The 15892-nt window shown below is 35.4% G+C and overlaps 1 protein-coding gene across 6 annotated transcripts in view; it reads left to right on the top strand.

Moving 5' to 3' along the window:
- Positions 1-15892, top strand: part of PPFIA1 (PTPRF interacting protein alpha 1) — a 55631-nt gene that overhangs the window by 25046 nt on the left and 14693 nt on the right. For 5 of the 6 annotated variants that reach the window (XM_042894814.1, XM_042894676.1, XM_042894955.1 and 2 more), the window contains exons 9-19: positions 22-156; positions 1174-1257; positions 1853-1984; positions 4181-4243; positions 5477-5556; positions 5838-5970; positions 6624-6847; positions 7261-7495; positions 10867-11018; positions 11750-11922; positions 13607-13700. In XM_042894814.1, coding sequence (XP_042750748.1) covers positions 22-156; positions 1174-1257; positions 1853-1984; positions 4181-4243; positions 5477-5556; positions 5838-5970; positions 6624-6847; positions 7261-7495; positions 10867-11018; positions 11750-11922; positions 13607-13700 — 1505 coding nt within the window. Of the gene's footprint in view, positions 1-21; positions 157-685; positions 761-1173; positions 1258-1852; positions 1985-4180; positions 4244-5476; positions 5557-5837; positions 5971-6623; positions 6848-7260; positions 7496-10866; positions 11019-11749; positions 11923-13606; positions 13701-15892 lie in introns of all 6 variants that reach the window. The other variant, XM_042895027.1, reaches the window with a different exon arrangement.

Below are 15892 nucleotides of genomic sequence, written 5' to 3' on the forward strand. Positions count from 1 at the left end.
GCTGATCATAATCCTGTGTAGAGTGAAGATAAGAACAGGCAATTGCAAGAAAGGCTGGAACTAGCTGAGCAGAAGCTGCAGCAGACTTTGAGAAAAGCTGAAACTTTACCAGAGGTGGAAGCTGAGCTAGCACAGAGAGTTGCAGCACTTTCAAAGGTAAGATAACTGGACAATGTCCTTGAGATCTTTTTCTCTATTATTGTCCCACTACGAAAAAATCTGTTCTTACTGTTGTTTTTGTTGATCTGTTTTAGTTTTTCCCCAGCCAGTTCAGAGATTATTTCTGCTCGTCTATTGAAACGCACTCTGACTTGTCCTGTGTCTTTAATTTCTCTCTGGAATTTGATTAGTTTTTCTTGTTGCCCTGTTGCATTATGGAGGTGCCTTTTTGAACTGCTACTTTGTTAGGTTTTATTACAATTCTTTCAATAATAGGTATTAAAGTAAGTAGCAATTTCTGAAGGGGAAAAACATTTTTATTCTACTGTTAACAGAGTGAGACGTGTAGGATGAGAGAAGTAATGGGTAGTCAGCAGTATAAAGACTTTTGGAGGATTGCAAGTGGAGTAGTGGAATCTGAAGTAATGTGTTGAGTGTAAATGAGCCTTTTTGTACATGTGTCTCTTTAAAGTCTTAGTTTATTTTCTTTCCCTGTTTTCTTTTCCATCCCTTACTGGCTGTGTAGTCTGAGCTTTTGTCTCCTGGGAACTCTGCTGCTAAAGATGCTAAAGTGTTGGAACTTACCACCAAACTTAGGAAGGTAGAATTTGTGTATTAGTCTTCATTTCTGCTTGCTGCTTTCTGCTTTGTCATGACCAACAACAAAAACTCATAGTGTCTAGGCTAGTGAGAAGTTGAGAATGCTTTTTTTTTTTTTTTTTTTTTTTGCTTTTTGGGAATTTTGAATGAAAATCTGTTACAAAATCATTTGCAAGTAAGAGTTGATTCACAGGATCTAGTGGTGAGAGGCTTTGTCTTGTTATGTAACATGCAAACTCTCACACTAGATACTCTTAGTGAGAGAAAGGCATCAGTTCTGCATTGTATATTATCATAAATGGCAGTTACACAAAGCATGTTAGATATACTGTCATGCTTCGATGTTTTTATGCCTTTGAAAGTTTTTTTTTTTTTTTTAATAAAAATTTTTGATTTTGTTTTTTAAATTGACAGGCTGAAGAGAGGCATGGCAATATAGAAGAGCGACTGAGACAGATGGAAGCACAGTTAGAAGAAAAGAATCAAGAACTACAGAGGGTACGATACACACTTTTGGCACTGAAACAAAGCTGAAAATCTGATTCTCTTCATGGTTTTCTACCATTCAGCAAAGCTGATTTCGTTTCATCTCTAAAATAAATCAGAGTTTAGGTTGATTCATAGCTGGGTGATCTGGACTGCTTTCTATGGCTAACTTTCAGTCTCAAGGAAAAGCTGAAAGTCTCTGATCGATTTGAAATAAGTTTGGAATTACCTTGTTGTTAGTTATCCATTCTGAGTATACTTTCTGATGAAGAAATCTGATCAGAAATCTTGCTGAAGTAACTGAGCATGCATAAATGATTTTTAGATTATAAATAATTAATTGCTTTTGAAATCTGGTTTGTTTTAAAGTGTAAGCTCGGACTTTCAAACTTCTGATCTCAAATGCTCATTAAAATCTTGTGTCCCTTATACTCCCTTACAGAGTCTTGGGGATACACGCAGTATTTCTTATCCCTTTGGAAAAACCATTTCTATTAAAGAAAAATACAGATTAAGAAAGCATACCGCTTTACAACCAGCAAGACGTTGTTCCAAGTTATTTCAGTAACTTTGTCGTAAGAATTTTGATTTTTGTTATTTATCTTAGGCTAGACAGAGAGAGAAGATGAACGAAGAGCATAATAAACGCTTGTCAGAAACTGTGGATAAGCTACTCTCTGAATCTAATGAAAGGCTTCAGCTTCATCTCAAGGAGAGGATGGCTGCCTTGGAAGATAAGGTAACCTGAAGTCACATTCCTAGCATGTTTATTCATTAGATGTTCAACATTCTGTAGCGATTTCTGTATTTTGTAATGAGAAGTATATTCTTAAAATTTCTTTTTTTTGGGGGGGGAGAGGAGGGGTAAAGGATAGACCTTAAACATGCATTGAGATCACATCTTTTAGGATGCTTTATTTTTTTTTAGTTGACTGATGTGGACTGCATAAGTAGGCTTGTCCCGTGTAATACCGGAAGTCTGAAGAATTAGGACTTGAAATGTGACCTCTTCAGTTCAGATTCCTTTTGTTTCCCACAGCTTTTGTCTGTGTTGGCTACTCTAAATCATTACGGAATTCTTGCAGGTTGAGACAGTCTTGTGTCTTCTCCCCCACATGAACAGGTTATACAAACATAATGGAACTATTCCTTGTGTTGTTGGTGCACGTGTCAGAGCCTTCTCCTATGTTTAATTCCTCTTTTACTACATATTTACCTTTGATTCCTTTCTGCTTTTGGAGCTAGGTCCTCAAGGGTTTTTCTTTCATGCCTGTCTTAAGAATTCTCTTATTCTGTGACCAAAAAAAAAAAAAAACCAGTGCCTTTTACTGGTAGTACTTTGAATTGGAATTGCTTTGTCTTGGATTAGTAAGCAATTAGTTTCTTGTACTGGAGGCTGGGGAAAGGCCTCAGTAAAAGCTGAGTGGCTTATAGTGATGTATTCAGACTTCAATGGGTGTTTACTTTCTCGTGGGTTCATGTTAAGTCAGTTCTAATCCCTAAGCTTTTGGTCTTTTGAGAGTAGTAGAACTGCCCACACCTCAGATCATCAGAGATTTAGTTTTCTCTTTTTCCAGCTTTTTCATTCTGGGGGGTAAGAAAAAAAATCAAGTACTGTAGTACAAATGCAGGTCCTGCTGGTTCTGGTCCTTTGGGTTAACGGTGAAGAATGCTTCCTGTATGATCATAGAATGATTTGAGTTGGAAAGGACCTTAAAGATCATCTATTTCCAACTCACCTGTCATGGACTGGGAGCTCAGTTATCTGATATCTAAGGCCATAGACTTTTGCCTTCTAGGTTTTAAGATTGCTATTTTCAAGATCACCAGCTGCTCCCAGTACTTCTGACTCTCTTGTTATGGGCCTTACTGTTAAGCTTGCTCTGACAGTGTTCATAAATTGAATTTCTGAGAAGCAGCTGATGGCATTTTTTCTTACTATGGCCAACATTGGGAAGGATGCATTGGAGTTAACCTAAAGCACTTATCTTTCCCTCAAATTTGAGCTACATTCATGAATAACGAGAGAAATTTAGTTGTTCCTTACTGTCAGTAACAGCTTCTAGAAAAAACTCTCCCTGGAATGGCTTCCAGCTCATTCTTCCAATAAATTGGAAAGAAAGGTGCATATAAAACTTCAGTACTTTCCTTCTGATCACTGAAGCTCTTTTCCCAGAATGATTTGTTTGTTCGCTTACGAAATCTTATTACAGGTTTAAAATGCAAATAATTGTATTACTCATCTCAAGGAAATGTGCTTAGCAGAACTTCTTGGCAACTTTGGAAAGCAAAGAATACATGAGGTGGTTATAAATTTACTATTAGAAGGGGGAATCTTTTGACTTTTGTTTAAAATCATGTACTGTGGTCACGTTAGTTAAATCTTTTTGATTGTTGTAGCTCTCAGATGATTCTTAATTTGAATTTGGGAACTGTTTTGAGCAAACAGATTATAGTAGTTGTAAGTACCTTTATTGGAGCTGTTTAAAAGTTGCAACATAATTGTGAAGGAAACAGCTCTTGCGTTATAGTAATTTTGTTGATCAGAAAAGTGAAAGCAAAATGAAAATTCAAAAGCAAAATGATAATAGCCAGTAATACCTTAGTAACCAAAGACTGAACAGATTTAAAGTTCTTTAGCTGCATAATTACTATTTGTTTTTTGATCAAGTATTTGTATTTTGTATATACATATACATATAAAAGTTTCTGCTGTTAGTAAATCCATCATTTACAGGGCTGTATATGTAAAAGATTTTTTGAGATGTGATCTCAAAAGTAAAGTACCCGCTAAACATAGTAGATAAAGAAGTAAACTATCTGCTAAATTAAGATGCATCTGTACAGTATGACCAAAGTTTGTTAGTAACTCCTATTGGTTATGGTTTAGGAGTGGTAAGCTTTTATAAATAACTTGTGATACATTTTGTTTTAGAATTCACTTCTGCGAGAAATTGAAAATGCAAAAAAACAAATAGAGGAACTTCAGCATGAGAAGGTATAATATGCATTTCTGAAATGTTATGTTGGGAAATAATTGCTGTGTTGCTGCATAGCAGAAGCAGATTTGGCTTGCCCCATAAAGCTCAACATTACTAATGCTATTTAGTCCAAAAATAACAATTTTGAGGGCTGAATTTTTTTATTTTGTAATACAGTTTGCTTCAATTTTGTTTTTATAGATATTTTATTTTTTTCCTCAGACATAACACAGTTCTGAATATGCAAAGTGGATGGATATATTGGCAATTTGCTGAAGTTTAAAGTTTGCATAGTATTTTTTTTTTTTTTTTTTGCTGTTTATACATAAAACTATGAACAGTAAAAAGAAAAGAGAAATACTTTAATAACAGTGGGTATTTTCCCTTAGGTGTATACTTAAAGCAGTGGATATCATAAGATGCTTGTTTGATAAAATTGTCTTAAAATTATGAGAGAGAGATTTATTAGACTTGGTTATTCCTTTGCAGTAGTGACTGGCTCTGTAACTGGCAAATTCACTTCTTGAATAATAGTGGTGGGGCCTTTCATTTTTTTTGCTTCCTTAAGCAGTGATGATTCATTTTATGATCACACTGTTCTGAAATAATACTTGTTATTGCTTATTAAATCACAAGAGTACTGCATCTCCCCAGATCGTTCTAGTAAGTAGCTAGGCCAAAATATTGGAGGCTGTGATTGTGTAACAAAATGAAGAACATATTCAGAATATTTTGTAGGATGTGCTTCAAATTTTTATGTAGGCCACTAGTTTTCACACGAGGCACAGATGTTAATCATCAGCCACTTTCCACGGGCTTTCATTGTTCTCTCATTCATTGGATTGCTTTGTTAAATTCATCTTTTACAGCATTTATGAGTAGAGTTAAAAGTGGATGCTTTTAGGACTTGTTTTTCACAACTTGACAAATCTTGGTTCGTATTAAATATTGCCATTTTATTTTCCTAAGATTAGTAATGTGTGAATTTTGTTCAGTAGCTGCTTTTAGAGTATGTATACAAAGTCACAGTGTAGAGAGCCGAAAATTATCTTTGGATGACCTTTTGCGATGGTGCTATGCTTTGTAGCAAAAATCATTTTGGTTTTATGTTGTTCAAAGCTATGTTTTAAAACTATTTATATTTGAGTTTCATAGGAATGAGATCAGTGGGCTAAATCTTTGCTTATATATTAGGATCTGATGCTGAATTTTTTAATGCACATTGTTACATATTGTGTCTGTTTTTACAGGATAAACTTATATTAAGTATTGACGCACTAAGGGCTGAAAATGACCAAGTGAGACTCAGAGCCACATCACTTCATCATAGGTACAAGCACCTAATTGTAGTTCAATGATTTTTTTTCTGATTTCCTGAAGAAAAAAAAAAAAAGGAGGAAACAAAAAACTTTACCTATTGTAAATGAAAACACTTCAGTTGTAGCTATAAAACATACTTTATAGAGCAGATAAAGCAGCTGTTGCACCACTTCAAAAAAGAAAAAAAAAAAAAAAGCACTGAGGGTACAACGAAAATCATTTGGGTAGGTTTCTTAGCTTGTTTCACTCCTCTCCCCATCTTGCTAATGATAGTGTTTCTTCCTGTCTTAGCCGGCCAGATTTCAGATACCCGATGGCATCTTCATCTGTGGCTGACAGTCATGCAGACTCTTATGGCACCTCTTCTGTGCTGAGGCGTCCTCAGAAAGGGCGTTTGGCAGCTCTCAGAGATGAACCTTCAAAGGTAATAGAACTCTGAAAGGAAGTGATGGCAACAAAGCAGATTAGATGATGTTAACAAGCTGCAAGGAGTTGGTGGAATAGGATTACACAGCAATAAAGGGGCTGGATCTTGTATATGAAAACACATTTTAAGATGTGTTTAGATATTCTGCTTCACTAATACAAGGCTACTAGGCTGAGTCATTCCATTCCAGTCTGCAATTCTGGGGCTGTAAAGTCCAATTTCCTTTAAGTATGAAAAATCTGTGCAATATAACATGAAAGAGTCCTTCCTTTGTGTCTCTACACTTTGGATGTCAACTTTCATTCGCTAATCTAACACTTCTTGTCCTGCAACCCAGTCTTGCAAGTTCGACTTTTACAAAAAGCTGATTTGAATGTGTTTTCATTGTTAGCAAAAATCTGTTGAGAATGCGTATAGCTAAGATAATGGTGTTTTATCTATTGGGTCTGGCTGTTTTAAACTGTACTTACTTGTAAGAGGCAAAGTTTTCTACATCATAGCTTTTTGTTTTACATCTCTCTAAACGTTGTTATCTTGATGGATGCATTCAGCACGTAAGTGGACTTTTAAAAAAATTATTTAAACATCTTGAAAAATAAGAGAAATATCACGTTTCACATCTGAGTCTTTCTTTAATTCTCCTATAACAGGTTCAAACTCTGAATGAGCAGGACTGGGAGCGAGCCCAGCAAGCAAGTGTATTGGCAAACGTGGCACAAGCATTTGAAAGCGATGTCGATGTGTCTGATGGTGAGGATGACAGGGAGACTATATTCAGTTCAGTTGATCTGCTGTCACCAAGTGGTCAGGCTGATGCTCAGACTTTGGCCATGATGCTTCAGGAACAGCTGGATGCAATTAACAAAGAGATTAGGTATGGCATATCTGCTGTTACGTTTTTACTGAAAAGTAATGTGTAACACAAGAAATCCTTTTTATATGGTTACTCACAGAGTTGTTTGCTCATTCATTTTCCTTTGGGGGACTGGGAGAGCGGGAATTGATGAACAAACAAAAAAACTAGATTGGCTGTGCTTTTTAAGTATTCCTTTCAGGTCTTCAGTCTCATTTGTGGAAGGGATTGTATTGCTAGTTGGACAGAAACCTTTGCATGGTGGTAATAGTTGTAGTGTTTACAACCTCTTTTCAGATTGGATTACCAAATTTTCAGTACAGTTGTTTTGTCTGTCAAGTGCTGCTGCTTTTCAGAATGCTTGAGTGGGGCCATTCTGTTTATATGGTACTTGTTTGAATGCCATGTTCCTTTGGAACCCTTTTTTCTTTCAGGCTTATACAGGAAGAAAAGGAGAACACTGAACAGCGTGCAGAGGAAATTGAAAGCAGAGTGGGTAGTGGGAGTTTGGATGCCCATGGCCGATTCAGGTCCATGAGCTCCATTCCTCCTCCCTATGCAAGTGGTTCCCTTGCTGGTTCTTCCCCACCTGGCAGTGGCCGCTCCACCCCAAGGCGGATTCCGCATAGCCCAGCTAGGGAAGTGGACAGACTAGGTATCATGACACTGGTAAGTATCCACTAACTTTATTTTTCCAGGGGACTGTTCTTTTCCTGTAGGAAATGCATTTGATTTTCCCCTTCCTCTGCTTCTTACTTACCTCTGTTTGTCCTTTCTCTAGTTTTTTCTACTGCTTCCTTTCAACTTCTGTAAAAAGAGTGAGGTAAAATTATAATGATTACCAAAAAAACCCAACAAAATGTTCAGAACTCAGTTCTATTGGTCAGCATTTCATACTGAAGTATTCCTTTTGCTGTGATTTTTCTTCATTACTCTCTCTGGAAGAAATGTTTTCTTTTTAACCCTCACTCCAGCAACAAGTTACTGTCTGTTTTAAGCTTTAGGTTGTTTTTTTTTTTTTTTTTTTTTTTTTAGCTAAATATTCAACTAAAGCATAATTTGCATGTCTTATATTAATCTTGAAGTTTGTAAGATGTTACAGCTGTGGTAATATTGAGTGCTAGTGTCTTTTCTTAGCCTATTAAACATGTAGGTAAGTATGTTAGACTTAGTAGCTGGTGTAGTAGCAGCTTGGTCTTTACAGTGAGTAGGGAAGGATGGATCCATTCTTTTGACCTTTCTACAACTGTTTAGGAAAACTAATCCTTCTAGGAGGTGTTTCACTCAGTAAGTCTACCTGTGAAAGAAAGACCAGTTTTCCATCTTCTTGTTTATATAAATTTTAGACAAATCTACCTCCTTAACAGATGGAACATGTTTCACTGAGAAATATGTCAGAATTAAACAAATACTTCTGTCTATATACATTACTTTGTCTCCAGATTTGGAACCTTTGCTTAATAGTTGTATGTGCAACGTCATGGTTACTACACTTTGTCTTGGATTATTGCACTTGTATCATGACTGTAAGATTCAGTGGACAAGGAATGCTATCCAACACTGCAACGGCAGGCAGGCTGCAACAGATCGTTGTATCTAATCTAGCTCTCTGATAGGAGTTTAAAAAAGAGCATTTCTGCCACCTATTTTTCCAGCTTTTTGTAATGAACGTGTAATAATTTTGTATGTAATGCAAGGTTTTTTTCCATAAAAAAGAATCGTTTGCCATTTTTGTATTAAAAAAAAAAAACAAAACCAAATTATAATGGCTCAGATCATATATCCAGTGTCAAGCACATCTTTATTTTGCATAAATTAACATATTTCAAGAGGTGGATTGCTTTATATCCTTACTCTCACAATAATAAGCTGTGCTTCTAGAATTATTGAACAAAAGGTTTCTAGAAACTTTTAGAAAAGCTACTGGGAATTATGAGACAGAATGAGTTCTTACAATTTTTGACAGCTGCAGTAGTTTGAGTATGATGGAAGCATTAGCTTAATTAGATAACTAAAGTAGTGTTGGGCAGTACATTCAGCTGAAAACTCTTAATCTAGTTTAAAAGCTATCAACTTAATCAATTCTGAAGCTTATATAGCTCTCTTCAACAATTTGCATGAATATTTTTCATTCGATATTGCAGACATTTTCAGATTTTTCTTGTATCAAATTTAATAGAGGAAAAAGCCAGAAAATTGGATATGAATCTGATGTTATTTCTCTCAGAAGTTGTTTTATACTCAACTGTACAGTCATAGTACAACAACAAAACTTCTTAATTTTGTGTAGTTTGTGTAGTCCATTCTAATTAGAAGATGTTTAGAAGTTGGTATTGATTTTAAAAACACCACCAACAACAAAACAGCAAAATATATGAAGGCTGCTGGCTATTTTTGTGACTTTATTTTTGGTTTACAGTGTTCTGAAATAGTAAGTTGCCAAATACAATGGTGACAAATAATCTAAGTTTAGTTTTTGTCAATATTAACCTGAATAACCTGAAAAGTTGTTCACACAACTCAAGGTTGATATCTTGATCTGACTGGTAGCGGAACTGAGAAGTACCTAAGAAGTGAAATACAGTGGGTTCTGGAGCAGGTGGAGGATTAGGTGAAACTGACAGTAGAAACTGAATCAAGCTTATCATCACATTACACTTTGTGAAAAGAGCATTGTTATTGTGTCGAAATGAGCTATGGGTGCTCTTCCACAGTTATTAAAGTTTGACTGCTTTTTATGCTATTTAGCGCAACTGCTAAGGTGTTGGGAAAGAAATAATACTGACGAGTTGTTAAGCTCTGTGCCTGCTGTTGCTACGTGTAGGTCATGTTGTTCAAAGGGAGAAGAGCCCTTGACATAAGACTGGAAATGCTCTGTTTTAAAAGAAACAACTCATGCCCCAAAATGCTCCACTGTTTCTCTTGCTAAAGAGAAAGTGCACATCTTGTGTGCTAGTTTTGTGTACAGTACCACTATATTGAAATATCTAGAGTACATCTGTAGGCAATCAAGTATAAACCTTGATTATTTTCCTTCCTTTTCTGTCTTCAGGCATACATTTTTAAATACTGCTGTGATTTGAAGAATGCTTCATTCTCTTATGTTTCTCTGTGCTGTTGCTGTAGTTGTTTTAAATTCGCCCTGCTGTATTTTGTCTGTGGAAGTTATTTCAGTTTATGCTACAGTTTACAATAAATATGGCCTTTCCAAATTTTTTTTTTTGCACGCATCTTTCAGCCTAGTGATTTAAGGAAACACCGTAGAAAGGTAAAATCTTTAGTTTATTTACTGCTGTGCCCCTTCATTCGCTTACTCTTCTCTCAACTTGTTAATGGATACCAGAAGCATATGAGAGAATTTGCTGGTTAACTGTATGATAAAGATTATAAGTTTTTTTGACATTAAATGTAAAATGGCTTTTAGCAGAAAGTGTGGGTTTGGTCGTTTGTTTTTGAGGTTGTTTTTATTTTTGCTGCTACATGGTACAGCTGTGTTGTTTGTAGTTGCTGTTTTGCAATCGTAATGAAACAGTATTTAATTTCAGGGATCTATTAATGCATACACAAATTGTAGTTTCTGTTCTTTAAACAGAAGATTAGCCAAGGCTACAGGTACATAGAAACTGACTTTATAGAATTGGTAGTTTTGCTAATGCTTATCTAAACACGACAGCAAGAACTTCTTTTCCCAGAACCTTTTATTAGCATTTGCAGTTTGCGTAAACTGAAGCCAGCTATGTTAGTTTCATGGAGCTGATGACATTACTTTAGTTGTTAGATCTGTGAATGAACAAAAGATGGCTGCTTGCTCATTTCACTAGCTAAGTCTGAAATGTAGTGGTTTGTCAGTCAAGGTTAAAAAAGAAAATAATTCAGAAGTTCGAATGAGAACCAGGCAATTGTAGAATAGTAAGGGCAAGAGTAACTCTTCAACTTGGAAATTATTGAATTTCCTTCTAATGTATTTTGTGTTGTTAATATTGCTTTCATATTTTAGTGTATTCCAACAAAACCCTCAAATTTCATTTGTTCTCCATTAGTCTCCAGCTTCTAGAGAAGAGGTACGTGATGATAAAGCGACAATAAAATGTGAGACATCCCCACCTTCTTCACCTCGATCTTTGCGTTTGGACAGAGTCCAAAAAGGAGCTTTGCATACGGTGAGCCACGAAGATATCAGGGACATAAGAAAGTAAGTAGCTATGAATAAATCAGGCCTACTAGTAATGTTAGTTGCTATTTCACATCATCAGAGTAAAATTCTTATAGGCTGAGCAGCTTTGCAATTTTAGATTTTAATCTAGATGTCAGTGTCTCAAGAAATAAAAGAATAAGACCACATAAATGAGTAAGTGTTGAATAAACAGTACAGATTTTAATGATTGGAAATGTTTTTGTGAATGATCCTTTTGGCATCAAGTCTGCATTAGGTGTGTGCTTCACATCCTCTTTCACAGATTGCAGTTTATCTATAAATAAGAAAGTTGAAAAAATAATTTCAGTTGGTGTGCGGTTTTTCAAGCATCTCAAGTATTTTCAAGCATTTCAAACTTCCATTGTCAGCTTAATTTGAAAGGAAATGCATTGTCAGCTTTGGCTTTCCTGAATTGCACTTTAAACACCTTAATTCTTCAATAAATAAGTTCCTTTATATAATATCTAAATATCCTACCCCTTCTATTCTTTCCCTTGTTTTTCTCTGTTTCGTGGTTAATGTTTAATGTTTTTCTCTGTTTATCTTGGTATATCAGTTTCTTCTTGTGATGTTCATCAAATCTGAAATTAAATGTTACTAGTAAGCCACTGATCTTTTGTGAACTTTCATGGAAATCAGAAGTTGTCTTTCACTATGTAGTGACAGTGAGTGTGTAGTTAAACCAGTTTGTTTGACTCCTTTTTTCCTTTGTTTTGTTTTTGTGAAAGTTCAACCGGCTCACAGGATGGTCAAGCAAGTAATCCTAGTAGCAGCAATAGTAGCCAAGATTCCCTTCACAAAGCCCCCAAAAAGAAGGGGATTAAATCCTCTATTGGCCGCTTGTTTGGCAAGAAAGAAAAGGGACGACCTGGACAAACAAGCAAGGAAGCATTAGGGCAAGGTTGGTTTGCCTTCTTTATTTTTTTCTTCAGCGAAATGCTGAATTTTAGGATGTATGTCAGTATATGTATATTTGACAGAGTACTTAGTTGCTTGTGTACATGTTTTATCAAATTAGACACTGAATCTTTTGGCAGGTCTTTTTATGTGCAAGCTCAGTGAGTCAGGTATTGCTATCTTTTAGCATGCCTTTTTCTTCTAGGAAAGCGTATTTATTCTTGTGATTCCTGCATAAAATGCATTGCTCTCTACACATTTGAGTGTGATTGACCTTTACGTTATTATGAAAGCTATATACAGTGCTAGCAACACAACTAATATTGTGGAGTATATGAAATCCAAAAAAGTTTTTGTTTAACATGGTAAAGATTCTGGCCGTTTGCATACATAAGTGATCCACCAGGACAAAATATTATATGGCAAGTCATCTCTTTTGTATTTGTTTCATAAAAGCTCTTTTTTGTAAAAGGGACTGTTTTGACATGGTTTATTACAATTATTTGATGTGGTTTCACCAAAGAGGATATGAAGAAGAATTATCTGTTGGGGTGATGGTGTGTATAAAGCTACAGCTGTAGGCACGTGTGATGAAAAGTTGATTGCAGGCTTCAGCAGTGCCATCCAGTCAGCAGAAAGTAGCTGTTGATGAAGTTGGGGCAGACAATCTGCAGGGAGAGCAGTGAAAACCAGAGCAAAGATGCAGTGGCTGTAGCCACCCTCAGTAGGGGATTACAGATCTTTTATATTTCCCATGTTGGTCTTGACATAATTCTCCAATGAAGGAGATGCTTTGAAATATGCTATTCTGTACCCTTAAGAGTTGACCCTTCCTTTACATTTTGTAACTTTCTATAGGTGTTCAACCAGCAATATAGTAAAACCAAATGAAGTTAAATGAAGCTGTGCAGCTAAAATTGATAGTTAGCTCCATTATCCAAATCACCAGCTGTATTGACTGCTAAAGGTCAACTAAGTCTTTTTAATCAATGTGAAATACTTAACAGGGCTGGTAAACATGTCATGATTTACTTCACAAATATTCCAGTTGGTTTTGTACAGTCACTTCTTGGAATTTCCAACAAAGCATCCATATCACTTCCTGGTTCAAATGCTTAGATGTCATCAATGGGTGAGATGTCCTATGACCAGTAAAGCTCTTCTCTGTAAATGTTTTGCCATTAAGACTTAAATACAGAAAAAATATTTAGAAGAGCATTTGCACAGTTTTCTTCTTGCTGTCCTCACTCCACCGTTCACCACAGTCAATGCTATTTCTGTACTGCTCTTCTAGTTACAATATTCCTTTATACATTTTTGGGGTTTGTTGTAGGTCTGAATATGCTGTGTCACCAAAGGATTCTTGGTAACTGAAGGTGGTATAAGACGATGAAGTACGATTATGATAAATACTTAAAGAAACTCTAAGCTCAAGCACATCTGTAAGATAATCGTACAAAAGATTTTATCTGGTTTGTATTTTATGGGCTTGACAGGGGAAAAACTTTTTATCTGCCATTTATGTGGAAAGAAATTTCCTGGTTAAAAACAGTGTCAGTAACATTACAAAGAATTAAATATTTTTGCATGAGGAAACAATAGTGATTTTTATCTATAACCATGTGACCAAAACTGAGAAAATAACAAGACTGTTTGGTTTTGTTTTTTTTTCTTTTCTTTCTTTGCAGTTGGCATGGCAGAGGCAGATAGTTCCTCTCAGGATGCATTAGGCCTTAGCAAACTTGGAGGTCAGGCAGAAAAAAACAGAAAAATGCAGAAAAAGTAAGTTACCAAATATTTTTAATTCTCTATTAAGATACCACCTTGTTCAAAAATGCTTTGTTTTCAGTTTTGTGTTTTTGGGTATTTTTCCCCAGTATGGTGCTATGACTCTTCAGCCTCTGTTAATTTCTTTTTTCCTCGTTTTTCCAGATCATTAGTGATAGTGTAGTCTTGGTAAGTTTGGAAAGGATTAGTTGGTGAATACTTGTTGCTTAAAAGCAGACTCTTATCAAACTGTCCTCCAGTATTTTATTTAATTCCTGCTTTGAATTCAATTCATTTGGAAGACTTTCTAAAGTGCTTTGACAATTGCTTGTTGTTAGAGTGCAGTATGAAAGCACGAAAAGTTCACTACAGGGCATTCTTGTATGTATTGGCTTGTCTTTTGTAACGAGTGGCTCAGAACCAGTTTCCTTTTGTGTTGTAGTTGCTAATTGTGTTGGTTGTTTTTTTTCCCTCGCTTCTATTTATGATTATCTTGATATTTTTCACTTCATATTACAGCAATTCAAATCTGTTTTCACCTTATACTCCTTATTTCCTCTGTTTAATGAACTCTGACTCTACTTCCTTTCAGGCACCTATGATAAGTGGTTATTTTTTCCTACTGATGAGAATTTTTTCCAAAGTGTCCAAGCAAACCTTTGAAATTCACCACTGACTACCTACTGCATGTTCTGTTATTCCTTGACTTAGAAAAGATACAGCAAGGTCTAGGTGAGAACAGATACTGTTAGGAATTTTGATTTGATATTTATATGCTAATACATGAAACACCTGAATTGTATAAGTAGGATCAGGCATTCTTTACATTTTTTTTCCCCCAAAGCTTAGTTTATACTTTATAGTTCTGGTGCTTTTATTGTGTCAGCTGCCATTACTCTCAGCTAAAAAAGCTGTCTGAGATCAGAAATGTTTTGACTTTTTGACTTGCCTTCTGGAGATTAAGTAATGTATGTTAGAATGGCGATGTGATAAATTTCTCTTTACAAGAGAGATTTCTTGCAGTACTTAAGTTCTATTAGCAAATAAAAATAATGCCTGGTCACTTTACTAATGAAAACCAGCAGCATGCTGGTTTGAAAAGTCAGAATGGAATGTGGTTTTGTTTGCATAACAGTAGGCTCAGCTGTTTTTCTTCAAACTTCTACAGTGAAGGCAATCGCACTTTACTGTAGTGTGATATTTTGCTTTTTCTGCAGAGCTTTAAAGTTGTACCACATCTTGCTTGCCTAATTTGTTTTAATCTGGCCACGTACAAATAGTGGTAGGCCTATTCTTGGAACAGTATAGATTTTTATCAACAGTAGTGACAAATTGAATTCTAGAGTAGAGCAGTCTATGCTGTCTTAATATTACAATAAGTACAGTTTCAGGTAGATCATAAAGTTTCTTAGTAAATTTTTGAAGGGCAGAATGTGTTAATAACCAATATATAAAGTATACCTAGTGGATGCCGTGTTGTTGGTTGCTTTATGTGAAAGCTTCTGTATGTGAGAGTTGGAAATTAACTTGCTAGCTATACATAGAAACATATATATTCACAGTGTAGTACCTTCATTTGTGTTGATGAAGAATCTTGTGACAAATGGTACATAGTGCTGAGAGCAGCATGTACACAAAAGGGGTGAGAGCAGTATTCAGTGTCTTTTCTAACAAAACATAGTGACAGAATTAAATTGTATGCATTATTTGTCTATTTTTGTATACCTTTGTTTTCAGTTTAATCTTGGTTTTATATTTTTCTTTGTTTCGTTTTCTGTTTACCATTTGTGGTAGTGCAAAATCAGGGTAAGTTTGATTTATTAGGATTATTGTGAAATTATGATGAATCTTGCTTGGATTTTTTAGTCTGAAAAGTGCTAACTTTTTTTGAAAGAAGTCTAATTCTGAGAAGAGAGAGATTAGATTCAGAAGAAATTGTTGTGGAAGTGTGTTGCTGAAATATATCCAGTGTTGTCTTAATGCTAGCTGTATGTTTTGTCTTAATTTGCATGGTGTGGTTTTTTCGTTTACAATGGAAATATTAAGTCTTTGAAAGTTTGTAATTTGGGTTTTAAAAGTTGCTTGGGGAGTAGTTGATAGTCATGGCGATTCAATTTGAGGGTAGATATATTTATTTAAAGTATGCTCTTTGCTTACTAAATGTGAGTTGCTTTTAATATGATGTTCGTGCTGTTCATCTTTGTGAG

The sequence above is a fragment of the Lagopus leucura genome, unplaced genomic scaffold (genome assembly GCF_019238085.1).
Source record: "Lagopus leucura isolate 7727_CA_CO unplaced genomic scaffold, USGS_WTPT01 Super-Scaffold_1, whole genome shotgun sequence".
Classification (NCBI taxonomy): domain Eukaryota; kingdom Metazoa; phylum Chordata; class Aves; order Galliformes; family Phasianidae; genus Lagopus; species Lagopus leucura.